The sequence below is a fragment of the Sinohyriopsis cumingii genome, chromosome 5, assembly GCF_028554795.1.
Source record: "Sinohyriopsis cumingii isolate HCF-2022 chromosome 5, ASM2855479v2, whole genome shotgun sequence".
Classification (NCBI taxonomy): Eukaryota; Metazoa; Mollusca; class Bivalvia; order Unionida; family Unionidae; genus Sinohyriopsis; species Sinohyriopsis cumingii.
The window spans coordinates 105,190,780-105,204,357 of NC_142965.1; the positions used below are offsets into that span (position 1 = coordinate 105,190,780).

Consider the following 13,578-nt stretch of genomic DNA (forward strand, 5'->3'; position numbering starts at 1 on the left):
AAAAAACGATTGGCTACATTTCTTAAGTAATTTCTGACTTTGTTCAAAACTTATTCTCTTGGAGTAGGTTACGAGGACATGCTGAAGTAAGAAGATGAAGTGGGGAAAAAAATGAAAATTCTCTCCAGTTGTAGTATATGTCTAGCGAATTGTATCTATATGACTTCAACATTTTCCAACTGTTATTGCAATGCGGCTCTTTTATTGTTCAGATCTCTTTGCTGATGCCATCTGTTAACGTTTCAATCTGGTTTCACAGATTTCTCCATCTAAATTCACAGAATCTGTAATTGAACTGGGAACCGGTACAACATGTATTCCCAAAATTATGTTTGATCTTATTGACTGAATAAGATTTTCACTCCAGGTGGAAGTTCTCTATAGTCAATTATTCTATGGTACTTATCAATTAGAATCTCAGCTCCTCCTACCTATTAATCAAACGGCGGATAACTCTTTCGTTAGCATCATAATATCCCCAGGAAATTGAAATGGTCGTCTGACGTTAATTATTAGTTTAGCGGGTATTTAGGCTGCAACTCTTGATTAGGCATCACCTATTTATCGCCTCGTTTTGTCCTGATTATTGTAATCAACCGCTCTACTCCCGTCTGGCTTGATATACTGATGACTGCTAGCATTGCTTTTATGTCCTTTTTCTGAGAGATTCGAAATGTCATACATCTGGTTTTACTTACTACTGTGTTTCGATTTACAAAGTAAGGTTATTACTCTCCAAGTTGTGCAGTATTTCATTCACGTCTAGGACTTCCTTTATGTCGGAAATTTAAAAGTGGATAACTTTGCCCGAAAGTCTTGAATCATCATTTGACGTGACATCCTTAAAACGTCATATACATTTCAACGCAAAATTATAGGCAGTTTAGAAGTATCATTTGCTTAACTTTTTGCGTCTACATCATCTCTATACAAGGGAGTTTAAAACAAATAAATTGCTGGAAACGTCGGCCCGGTTGTCACAGGTGATTAAGTCGGACTATAGTCTGATAATACAAACCCGTTTGTTTGTAAACCCGCCCCCCAACCGATTTAAATAGTGGAAACCTTTAATGTGATAAAAAGTGCAAGGAACTTAGTCAATTAAATCATTGATTTATAGTTTCTAACCTGACTGAGTAGAGTGGCCCTAACATCGTCATCTTATGCGCGTTTCATGCTTAATGGATTTTTGTTGTTGTGGGGTTTAACGCCATTTTTCAGCACACGATAGGCTATGCATGGCGGCCAGTAACGGAAGTTTTCGGTGTAATAGACGGACATGCTCGGATCCATTTCCAGTTTCTGGACAAGTCCATTTTCAGCAAAGGGGTGTATCACGACTATAGGATATACATACGTAAGTCGTAGGTTTCTGATATTTACAATGTCGAATCAAGCAAAGGAAAATAATAACAACTACAAATTTGCTTTTCATGTGGATTTAACAGGCGGTTTAATTTCTATGTCCATGTATGCAGAGGGATATAATTCCAAACTCACAACATTATGTAATTTACGCAATTATTCAGCAGTTGCCGAACAGGATGAACTACGTCATTATGTTGTCTGATGGAAATAAACTAGCCTAGAGTGTACACAATATGGCGCCGTGTTAGTATGGAAAGTCCGTTAAGCATGAAATGGTCCAGGAGATGCCACCATTAGTGCCATTCTGGTCAGAAACAGTTAGAAATTATAAATCAATGTTTTAATTGATTTAGTTATGTGCACTTTTTATCACATTAAACATTCTCATATTTGAAATCTATAGGGGGTACAAACAAACGGGGATGTAGAGTCAGACTTTTAGTTGGCTTCGGTACCAATCGTAACAGAAGTGATGGCTGGTCGGAGGGATTTTCCGAAAGCAACCTTCTAATTGGCAAGGCAAAATTTCGGCTAGCGATATGGCCGGATCTTACTTCCTGTACTGTGATATATATATATATATATATATATATATATATATATATATATATATATATATATATATATATATATATATATATCCTTTTTTGATTTCATTATATACTGTTGATTCTGTAAAGTTATATTTTTTTAGCGGACATTGTCCAAAATCATTGACAGTTTTGTAAACAACATTGGTTGCCGTATCTGACTGACGGATAAATATTAGGATCATTATCTTGTTCTAAGTCAAGGACATTGTGTTTACCATCTTCTTTTTTTATAAGTTTAGTAACAGATCTTTTTATTATAACTAAGAATTTATCTTGAAAACATTTAGAAACTTCTAGAATAAATTTGTTTAAATTATTTAATAGCTTTTTTTTTATTATATAAATGCTAATTGTGACCAAGATTAGGTAGGGGAGTATAACATCTTGTTTATTGGAATTTGTTTCTTCATGTAATGACATCTACATCAGAAATCAGTCTTATTGTTGTGTCCACTATTTTATTTGGGCAGGAATGTATTTATTCAAATGCTTTATTAACAGGAAAAACATAATCATGTCAGAGGCATATCAGCACTTTCAGCCTTAGATTTATTTTGGAATACCACTAAAATTTGTTCAAAACTGTATTCTTCCGGACTTTTCTTAGCAATTCTTTGATTTTTTGGGATGTAATTCGCAATAACGTAAGTTTCCTTTCTTACATTTTTATTCTGTTATCTAGGGAAAAATATGTATTGAACTTTACAAATCTCGTTGGTTTTCGCTCTTTTCGATTACTATTTTAAGAGCATCAATCTATCTATCTATTTATCTATCTATCTTTCTATCTATCCATATATCTACCAACCCATCCATCCATCCATATCCATCCATCCATCCATCCATCCATCTATCTATCTATCTATCTATCTATCTATCTATCTATCTATCTATCCATCCATATCCATCCATCCATCCGTCCGTCCGTCCGTCCATCCGTCCATCCATCTATCTATCTATCTATCCATCTATCTATCTATCTATCTATACTAAGTCATATGACTGGTTAAGGTATCGGATCTATCACTAAGATCCCCATAATTTGGTTGCCTGGACGTCCGATATGACTCCAGACGGCAAAATACGATCGAGGTAATAAAGTCCCGACTCCCGATGGCCACGCTCGGACTTGTGGGGGCCTACACCCACTGGACTGCCTAAAAGTGTGGGAACAATCAACCGCTGTATCGAAATTATCAATGGAATCGAACGAAGGAAAGAGAGGTAAAAATTGGCATGGAGTCAGGAATTGCGTTGGCGTCTTCCTCCTATTCTTGTTGACTCATATTGTGCTGAAATGCTGGCGTATCCAACGCAAAAAATCTGCATTCGTCTCCCCCAGATCTTCAGATGTCATTTTGCTGGATGGCGTCGTACTTTTGAAATTAGGCGTGGCGGTGGTGGTGGACATGGGAAGCGTCCGCCACAAGGCTCACATCTGACTACTCGGATGAATACTTTTGTACATCCTTACTGGTCTTGCTTGCTTTTCCCTTTTTCTCTTTGCTTTCTTCTGACTTTAGCAGACCGACCGACCAATTGTCCTAGTACCACAAATTGCACATGATGCAAGAGAAGGCAAGGGTATATTTGGTGCACGCCAGGAAGAACTCGCGTCAGTATTCTCTTGCTTTTTATTTTCTTGCATTTGGAGACATGTTTCTGAAACGATAAAGAAGTAAAAACAATCGATATATTAAAAGTACTGTGTTCTATTAGTTTACTAAATAAGCAGCTAAATAACACCCTTTATAAACAGAGTCCGCCATCTAAAGACAGCCAGTGCGAACACTTGCAAGTCAACATGAATCAACTATAGTGTGCTATGCCATGTATTGGAAATGAATAAGGCCGAGAGAGTGATAAATTGTGCAAAATATCTACCAGATTAAAAATACAATGTATACCACCTGTTTATGAATCAATATTAGTCAAAATTAATCCAAATGTTTCAAAGAATGAGTTCAATTTCGTCAACAAAGACTTTGATTTAATGAGAGGCTTAAAAACTATCGACACCTTACGGTAGCAATGGGAGGTAATGGGCAAGAGTTAATGCCCCTAGTCTATATGATATTGGCAGGAAAGACTAATTTTCGTCTTTTAGTATAGGTTTATTGATCACGTGACACGCACACCTCACTTGTTTATCTGAATTCCTGTTTGAAATTTCAGCACTCTTTTTATTTGTTAGTCTTTACCGAAAACAGACAATTAAATTGTTTCCGTGAAATAATTTATTCCTATTAATACATCGAAATTTCTCACTGGTAACACCAATTGTTCTATCACAGGTAATACATTTATTTATTCTGCAGCAAACTCGAATTTCCGATGATGGAACTTGTTGATTCGACTGATGCTTTTTAATATTGTAAAGTACTTTCTATATGTCATTCTGGTTTTTCTTTTCATGTCATCCATCTTCATTTCTTTCTTTTGCTTCCCCTCTCATTGTTTTCCGTTTTTCATATATGTATGTATGTATGTATGTATGTATGTATGTATATATATATATATATATATATATATATATATATATATATATATATATATATATATATATATATATATATATATATATATTCCTCCCCAAACCAGTAACCATGTTATTCAATCACTGTTTTTGAGCATATGCGCGGAATGAGTTGCAGAAAAATACAGATGCGTTTTTATTGTTCAAAATAGTAATATACTGCTCACCAAAAAATATAAAGGAAGCAACCGCTATGAATATTCTTTTTAAAATGAATTAATACCCCCACCACCCAAAATATAATGTGTGTATGTGTGTCAAACCATAGACTTTGTACTGAATTATAGAGTAATGGACAACATTATAATTTTATAGTTGGACAACTAAAATTCCAAAATGTTTTTTCTGATCAAGCATTTGGTTTACACCGAATATATTTGAATGGCAGAGTTAATTTTTTGTCCCAGTAATGCAAAATTGCCTTGCTCAGTGCACCGTGCCCAGATTCTGGAAAACATAAAAAAGAACTTTGCCAGGAAGATTCACCAGATTGTTCTTAGAAAGTTTGTTTCTTAAGATATTCTGTAGACTGCAAGTAATTTCGAGCTAAGGGAAATATTAAAATAAAATATCCACCATCCTGTCCATCAGATGACAGTTATTCTCTATGCTGTATTTCCTAATATGTCCAATAAGATAGCATTCTTTTAATTATTTTTTTTAAGAGATCATTGTTCTTGGCAGAGAATGGAAATCATTCACTAAGGACTCGTGAAGTTTTTATATTACTCTTGAAGTTTCGATGTGAAAAAATTTTAAAAATCTGTCAAAGTTTTCTCGTTCACCTTTCTCGTTCCTATGATAATCTCTCTCTGAAATATTATGGTTTATATGCTTTGCTGGATAACTTTTGGATTTTGCTTCTTTTCCTTTTGGGATCGTACAAATATAACGAGTGTCTCTTCGCATCTATGGGATGTAGTATATATCTGAAACGAGATTTCCTGCATATCTATCTATCGATATATCGATCGATCGATCGATTGATCGATATTTCTGTCTATATCGATTGATCTATCTGTCTATTTATCCATTGATCGATCGGTCCATCTGTCTGTCTGTCAGTAAATCTTTTTGTTGACCGATCGATTAGTCTGTCTGTCTAGATGCATCTGTCTATGAAAAAATTAAGTTTTCGTCGCGTCTTAGAGTTTCTTCCCTACATTGCCTTTTTTTTGCTTTATACGTCTTTTGGGAACCTTTTGCAACATATGTATTTTGCGACATCATTTTTTTCTTCATGAGGATCATGAAAATGTTTTGTTTGGCACTAAATAGCATAGCTATGATTGTGCTGATATGCCACTTGACCACATACATTTGAATACCACTAATTTTAATCAAAGCACAAGTGTTTACAGCCGCCTATATATTATTTGGCATATGTATATAAGATGTGTAAAATACAGTATAACCCATAAATCAATATTTGAGCGCATTATCAACCTTACCACTGGAACGTATCACTCGTACAAAAATCACAATATCGTAAGAAAATAGCATTTAAATTCCCAGCAAACATTGAACATATTTTTACGGCACTCGTATATCTCTAAAGGGCCGCAGGCATCAATTTTGTAGGTACATTAAAGGAGCAATTTATGGATTCAGTCTTCATTATTTCATACTTTTGTCACAAATTACTGAAGTAATTCTAAAATCTAGTATGGATGTATTAGTGATAATTTAATTCTCGGTGACCAGGTTGACTGTAGCACTTCACGGTTTACAAAATTTCTCAAAGCTATAAAACCTGAAGGAGAAAATGAATAAAACTTATCTTTCACGAATATTTAGCTCCGTTATTAGACCATATTTGCACGTAACATGTTTTTTTTCCCCAGCACAGTCATTGCATACTCAACGTTATGGTTGTCTCCGGTGTCAATTTTTCGATAACATATCAGTAGACACGCTGCGAGGTGACTCTGGGTTGCTCAATATTATCTGCACACTTATTCATACACTGAGGTTGTTACAAAGTCCTTGGAAGGTATATATCTGATTTGTAGTTGTGAGGCAGTAGGTAAGCCGGAAGTAATACAGCTATACATTTGAAAACCGTTAGGTAGTTTTAAAAATGCAGAAGGCGACGAGTTCAAATGGTTTACATTGTCCAAGCTGTATGGATATTTTCAATACGCCCCGATACCTTCCATGTCGACATACATTTTGTGAGAAATGCCTGGATGATTTGATACAGATGTCAGTAGCCTCGGACAGCAAAGAAGTGAGCTTTAGCTGTCTTGTGTGCGGAAAGAAGACTCTATCACCATTGCCAGCAATTTCTATTGACAAATGGGCGCGTCATTTTCCGTATGATCATACTTTGTTGTCGCTGTTACCAGATGATAGAGGGCAAGTGAAACCATTATGCAGCCCATGTAAAGTATTAGGAACTACGGTACCATCTATAATTATTTGCACCACTTGTGAAAAAGCGTTATGTTTGAACTGTAGAAAATCACACGAAAGTCATTCTTTGGTTGAGACCAGTGACAACAGGCCTATGCCAAACTCTAATGTCGGCTTAACTTTTACATCGTCCTGTCCTGTTCACATAAACAGATATATAGAATTTATATGTATGTCTCATGATAGCATGTGCTGCTCTGACTGCGTAATAGATAATCACAGAGGTTGTGCAACACCTCGGATAGAAGATCTTAGCGAGGAATTCATTCAGGCAAAGACGTCTAATGACATGATTGAAGACATGAAGAAGCTTATTGAACATCTAGACTGTTATATTGATCGCAACGAGAAGGCCATGCAAGAAGTAGAAATGCAGGCCAAAGGCATGGTTAGTGAAATTGACAAATTAATATCCATGCTACAGGAAGCCAGAAGTAGAGTTAGCAAAGAATGCCAGGATCTTCTGGACAAAGAGACCCTGATTAGATCAGAAGATAAAAGACGATGCAAAGCACTGAGAGCTGCCTTGCACAATTCTCTAAAAGTACTCGAAACTGTAGCAGAATCTGGAGATAAAAGACAGAGCTTAATTACAATGTACCAAATCGAAGATCAGCTCTTGCATTATGACGGAGCCATTCAGGTCCAGTTTTCTAGCGTGAAATATTTAGACTTTAAGCTAAAGCTAGACGGCAGCCTGCTTGCATTACAACAGCTTAGTACAAATCAGCTCGCAAAAATAGAAGCTACTGAAACAACGCTAAAACTAGACATGCCTTCCCTAGAGAAAACAGCTACTTTCGTTCGAACGAAATCAGTAGACAGATCAAATCCACATTCTACCTCACGATTTTGGCCGGCCGTCCAAATGATCTCTCGTATCTTCAGATCTCCTAAGAAAGACAACACAGCTTCGAAACAAAAACCTGGAGTTAATGAAAATTGTCTCGTCAACATGACATCAGGAGAAAGGTTGAAACTGTGTACAGGAAGAAAGCCAGTAGTTAACACGTCAGAACACGCAACCGTTAGAAAAGAAACACCGGAAGTCAAGCTGAGTGGAGCCCCGTACATTTCAGGTTGGAAACATAAATACACGTTTGACTTAAAAGAACTTGCTAACAGTTTCACTTGATAAACAACGACTCCGTTTTACAATAATAGAGATATGTACTTAAGCAGAGAGAATGCGACAGACAACATAAGAAACTTGTAGGGATCAAAACAGAGAGAGAGAGAGAGAGAGAGAGAGAGAGAGAGAGAGAGAGAGAGATGGCTTGCGTATAGATAGTCACTCATTAAAGCAAATTGAATCCAAAAGTGTGAAATGTTTGTTTGGGGAGATTGTGATGGATATAATATACAACAAATACAAGAACTTAGAAATTCATCGGAACTAGCTGGAGATGTAAAAATTATTCAGAGAAGGTTTTTCTGCCTTGACATATTTACTAATAGTACACTAACTATCAAAGTTTACCTTAGTGGTGTTTACATAATTTTGCTTGATTTTAGTAGAAATTTTATCAGTGGCAAAATTATCTTGATCATTACAATTTAATGACCATCTTTAGAACAACGAGCGTGTTATCTGGTACATTTTAAAGTCTGTTGGTTCTGCTTAATTGGAAATACAAACAGAAGAGTGATAGGATGCACGGATGAAAGGGAGAAGAATGCATGCTCGGGCTTGACGCATTACTCAGGTGTTATATTTGCTTTTCGTGACGTAGCTTAAACGTGTTATCTTGTGGAGGCGGCGTAGAACGTGCTGAAAAACAAGGTCCCCGTACATTTTCTCCTCGTCAACCGATATGAAATAACATTATTGTAAACCAAAGGTATACAGATCTGCTAGCGTGTAATGGTTTGCTCTGAGGTCCAGTCAGCATGACCATCAAAATGTTAAAATTACTTTAACTCTGACACGATATATTTAATTCGCTAAGACATGGAACTAAAAAAAAGAAATATGGAATTTAAACTTGACCTTTTTATTAAAATAAGATGGTATCTGTTGTTAGTAAAAAAACTTCGTTTTCTTTGCAGATGGAAATGAGCATCGATACTGGGGAGTAGTCTTTCTTCCAAGTAACAGGGTTATGCTGATAGACCGTAGTCACAACCAGTGTAGAGTTTTTGACAGTTATACTTGTAATCATCTGACGGATTTTGATCTACAGTCAGAGCCGTTTGGTGCTTGTGTGTTAAATGAAAACCAGCCACAAGCAGTACAAGTGGCGGTAGCCGTTTGGAATGGTGCAATTCAGATATTGTCTTTGTGCTCAAATGTAAAAGACACGAGCATACGACGGACGAAGACGATTAAAACGAAATTAGAATGGTGTCATAGTGTGGCGACATGGACCAGTGATAAACTTGTCGTGAGTGGAGAATACAATGACAAGTTATGCTGGTGTATTGTTTCTATTGGAGACAAGACAACCAAAGAAATTCATACTATTTGTGGATACAGAAGTGACAAGCTATACCCAAGCTTTCTCGCGATCAGTTACGATAAATCGCGAGTGTATGTCTCTGTTTCTGGTTGTGACGATGTCTCTATTGGGGCTGTGTATTGTTACAAAGTATTGGATGGGATTTGTATATTCAAATATCAAAATTGCGATTTGTCTTCTCCTCGAGGAATTGCAGAAGATCAGGAGGGAAATCTCTGTATCCTTAATGAGCGCCCAGCCAGCATCCACTTGGTTACCGGAAATGGAGAACTCATACAAGTTTTAACAACAAGATTTCTTCGGTATCCGGTGTCGATTTGTTTCAAAGATATGGAACTTTACGTCACGAATGACAGGAGAAGTGAAGTTGTTAGACTGAGACTTTCGTACTAGCCTCGTTGAATTTGTACACGGTGATTATTCGGTATTTATGTGCCTAGAGGTTGATAATCTCTGTCTTATTTTGCAAAAACAAAGAACTCAAAATTTGGAACGATTTGCAAGACCAATCGCAAACATCAATGGAAAAAAGATTAAAACCAATGTAACTTTGTTAATGTGTGTGCATGTGAATGTGTGTGCGTGTGTGTGTGTTTATGTGTCAAATGAAGGGAATGTTAAGTACGGTGTGCACATTTATCATTGTGATAAAAATTACACCCAGGAAAAATACCATTATTTGTTCCTTTGTCCCAAAATTTACATGAAAGAGGTAAGTTTCTAAAACCATTTTATTATCGCAAATCATTATTTGGAAAGTTACAAACCTTATTTGCTACCGATAATCGCAATATTCTCGAACGTTTTGTCAAATTTGTTACTATTATAATGGAGACAATATCATCGACTTTGTGCTAAAATTGTGATAAAAATTACACCGAGGAAAAATATCATTATTTGTTCCTTTGTCCCAAAATTTACATGAAAGAGGTAAGTTTCTAAAACCATTTTATTACCGCAAATCATTATTTGGAAAGTTACAAACCTTATTTGCTACCGATAATCGCAATATTCTCTAAAGTCTTGTCAAATTTGTTACTATTATAATGGAGACAATATCATCGCCTTTGTGCTATCCGTGGAAGTCGAAATCTTCCTTACTTCAAAATGACATAATATTTGGTCTCTCTTACAACTTTTGTACACTTCAGGAAATCATCGTATTCTACCATAACAATGTTACATTTATGTACCAAAATGATTTCACATTACGTCCAAATGTTTAGTCTTGCTCTGATTGCAAATACTTACCTTTGACTTATAAATACATATGCAGATACCGTCGCCTTATAATATTGTAGTTGTTTTTGGTATTCTCATGTTCATCCTATATGGGCCATACATTTATTTTTATTAATGAATGTTATGTTCTGTTCTGTTCTGTTTAGTATGGGAGTTAAATGATTGGAACAGTTTTGTTAAACTCTTAACAAATGTGTCCTCTGAACTGGTTGACGTAAGGTTTCTATGCAAAATTATATAGTGAACCGTCCGATAACAGAGACGATGGTGCAGGGTGGGTTGAGTACATAACCATTATTGTGTAACGAAACCCGTGCTTATGCTGTCATATACATTTATGGGAATTGTTTTAAAATAGTTTAAAAAGTTTTGAAAGTGTTAGTAACTGTAAACAAAAATGCTTGCTATAGTTTAACTTCATAAAATATTGTGCTTAACTGCAATTACGATAAAATTATCTAACTACAGCCCATCTGTTAGAATTAATGTTCAGTTCCACTTTCTGATGTGCTCATTTGAAACAGACTGTCCCAGATACATTGCCTATTGACCAAAACGGCCACATGAACCTTAATGTGCACTGTTTCACCTTTCTTCTAGTACGACACAAACAGCTCACTGAGGATTAGTTAATGGTGATGGCGAAATTCTACTTCCTCCTGAGACCCATAAAAGTCAATGAAAACAGTTATATGCATGCACCTTTAGAGTTTTGTGTAATTAGATTTTGTTTTCAATCTGATGAATGGGTAATAATATGAGTGTTGGGGAATTTATTTTCATGAACAGCAGATGTAAAAGTGGAGGATTGTGTAATTCGTTGAATTAGCCCATTCACCGCAGAAGAAACCAATATTCCTCAAGCCATTGTGTTCGGTATTCACTATTGATACATTTGGTATTGTTAGTTCTCATGTGTTTGCGTCAGATGAAATCAATAGCAGATTTGTTTGGAATAGTGATGATATGTTTCTAATCTGAGTAGTGAAAATCTGAAATCTAAGTTAGGTAATATAGTTATATTGATATATGTGAACAAATGATAAATAATACAGTGTCATAATAAACAGATACGATCGACACACATTTCCTTTATAGGAAAATAATTGTGGAGGAACCTATCTTTTTCTATTATTTCGAATATAATACTTAATATAGTCATCATGTTCCAGAAACTAGAAATAAAAGACTAAGGTCGCAACTTTTAGAAACGGTGGAAACGTCGAGAATAAGGAACGATTTCATTATGTTGGAACTGAAATTGTTGTTTTGGGTTTAATGCTATTTTTCAGCACATGATGGGTGATATATGGATGGAAGAAGAACCAGAACAAATCCCTAGAAGAATCACCGATCTACGGGAAACTAATGGCAGGCTTTCTCACGTACCCACGCTGGGCACGAACACACGCAGACAGAGGCGATATGTCGGTGATCTGTAAGGATCATCGCCTTAAACCACTCGGCCACCCGTGCCCCGGAATTAAAATTGAAATTGCTCCTGAATTGGTATATTTAGGAATTGTTGTTATGACTTGTGGCTCGTTTACAGAAACTGAAGAAGCGTTCGCAGGACCAGCCAAGAAATCTTTGTTTATACTAAATATGTACATTTATAAATTCTGTTATAATGCCAATCATTTTGTTAGGTATATTTAATTTCCATTGTTTATTAGTTAGTCTGTTTTTTTCATGCTGTGTGTTATGTAAATCATATTTTTTACATGACTTTGTCCAAAATCTGTGACAGCTTTGCAAACAACATTGATTACCATATCTGACTGAAGGATAAATAATAGGATTATTATCTTGTTTTGAGTCAAGGACATTGTATTTACTATGTTCTTTATTATACAAGGGACCTTTTAATGATAATTTGGATAGTATCTTGTAACCATTTGGAACCTTCAAGAATGAAATTTTCTATTTGGTAATAGTTTATTTTTAGAAATTTTAATTGTGACCTAGGTCAGGTAGAGGAGTATGTAATCTTGTTTACGGGAAACATTGTTTATTCATGCGTTAATATATGAAATGGAAATCAGTTTTATTGTTGTGAGCAGTATTTCATTTTGGGCTGAATTTTATTTGTTCAATTTATTTGCTCACTGGAAATACAAAGTGATCATCTAAAATAATATTCTTGGTAATAGAGTCTTGGATGTGATTCAGCAAAAAGACTGCTGGCACATCTTTCGCATTCAGGCCATCGCAGGCTAATCAACACTTCCAGTGTTGGACTTATTTTGGAATACCACTAAAGATTAATCAATCAGACCTTTAATATATCGGACTTGTGTTCGACATCATATGATTATTTGGGATTGAACTCGCAATTCCGTAAGCTCTTTTATTTTTACATTTTCACTTTGTATTCTAGGGAAATAAATTATTGTTTAATGTTGCAAAGCATATTGATTTTCGCTCTTCTTGTTACTTTCTTTAATACCATAGATTTATAGCAATTTGATGCAATTTATTTGAGAGTATCATTGTTACAGTTCTATTTTAACTTGCAGTATGGTGGGACCTTGTACATGGAAATCCTAACAAAAGACCCACATCTTCATTTTATAAAAGTATTTTAAGTGTTAAACAGTCAAGACATAATGATATTGCCTGAGATTATTCTGAGAGTACCTTTCAGATCATGGCCCGCTTTACCATCATGAAATATCGCATACACACTGTTAATTCTAGCAGAAGGAAATATAAGAGGTTTGGTGATAAACCCAAATGGATAATTCGATTTAATGAAGTTTTAGAAACGCTCGGGCTGAACATATGGTTTCAGCGAGGTATAGGTTATGTTCCTGGGTTCCTACAAGCAGCAGAGCAATTCTTGAAAGAAAGGTTTATTCAAAATTGGAATTCTAAGCTTGAATCTTCCTTTAGAGCGAGGCTAAATATTCTTACTGGAAAATAGTGTTATATATGAAAAATATATATCTAGCTTTGCCATTGT

The 13,578-nt window shown here is 35.5% G+C and overlaps 1 protein-coding gene across 1 annotated transcript; it reads left to right on the top strand.

Moving 5' to 3' along the window:
- Window positions 1–6,534: 6,534 nt before the first annotated feature.
- On the top strand, window positions 6,535–13,120 carry LOC149799927 (uncharacterized). Its single transcript, XM_089957146.1, has 2 exons — window positions 6,535–7,991; window positions 8,962–13,120. The coding sequence occupies exons 1-2, from the start codon at window positions 6,578–6,580 to the stop codon at window positions 9,762–9,764; spliced, it is 2,217 nt and encodes a 738-aa protein (XP_089813272.1). The 5' UTR covers window positions 6,535–6,577; the 3' UTR covers window positions 9,765–13,120.
- The last annotated feature ends 458 nt before the right edge of the window (window positions 13,121–13,578 follow it).

Bases quoted from the DNA above. Each gene is read 5' to 3' on its own strand.
- LOC149799927 (XM_089957146.1), top strand. From the start codon at position 6,578: ATGCAGAAGGCGACGAGTTCAAATGGTTTACATTGTCCAAGCTGTATG. The intron at 7,992-8,961 runs GTTGGAAACATA...TTTTCTTTGCAG, and splicing joins TGGAGCCCCGTACATTTCAG to ATGGAAATGAGCATCGATAC.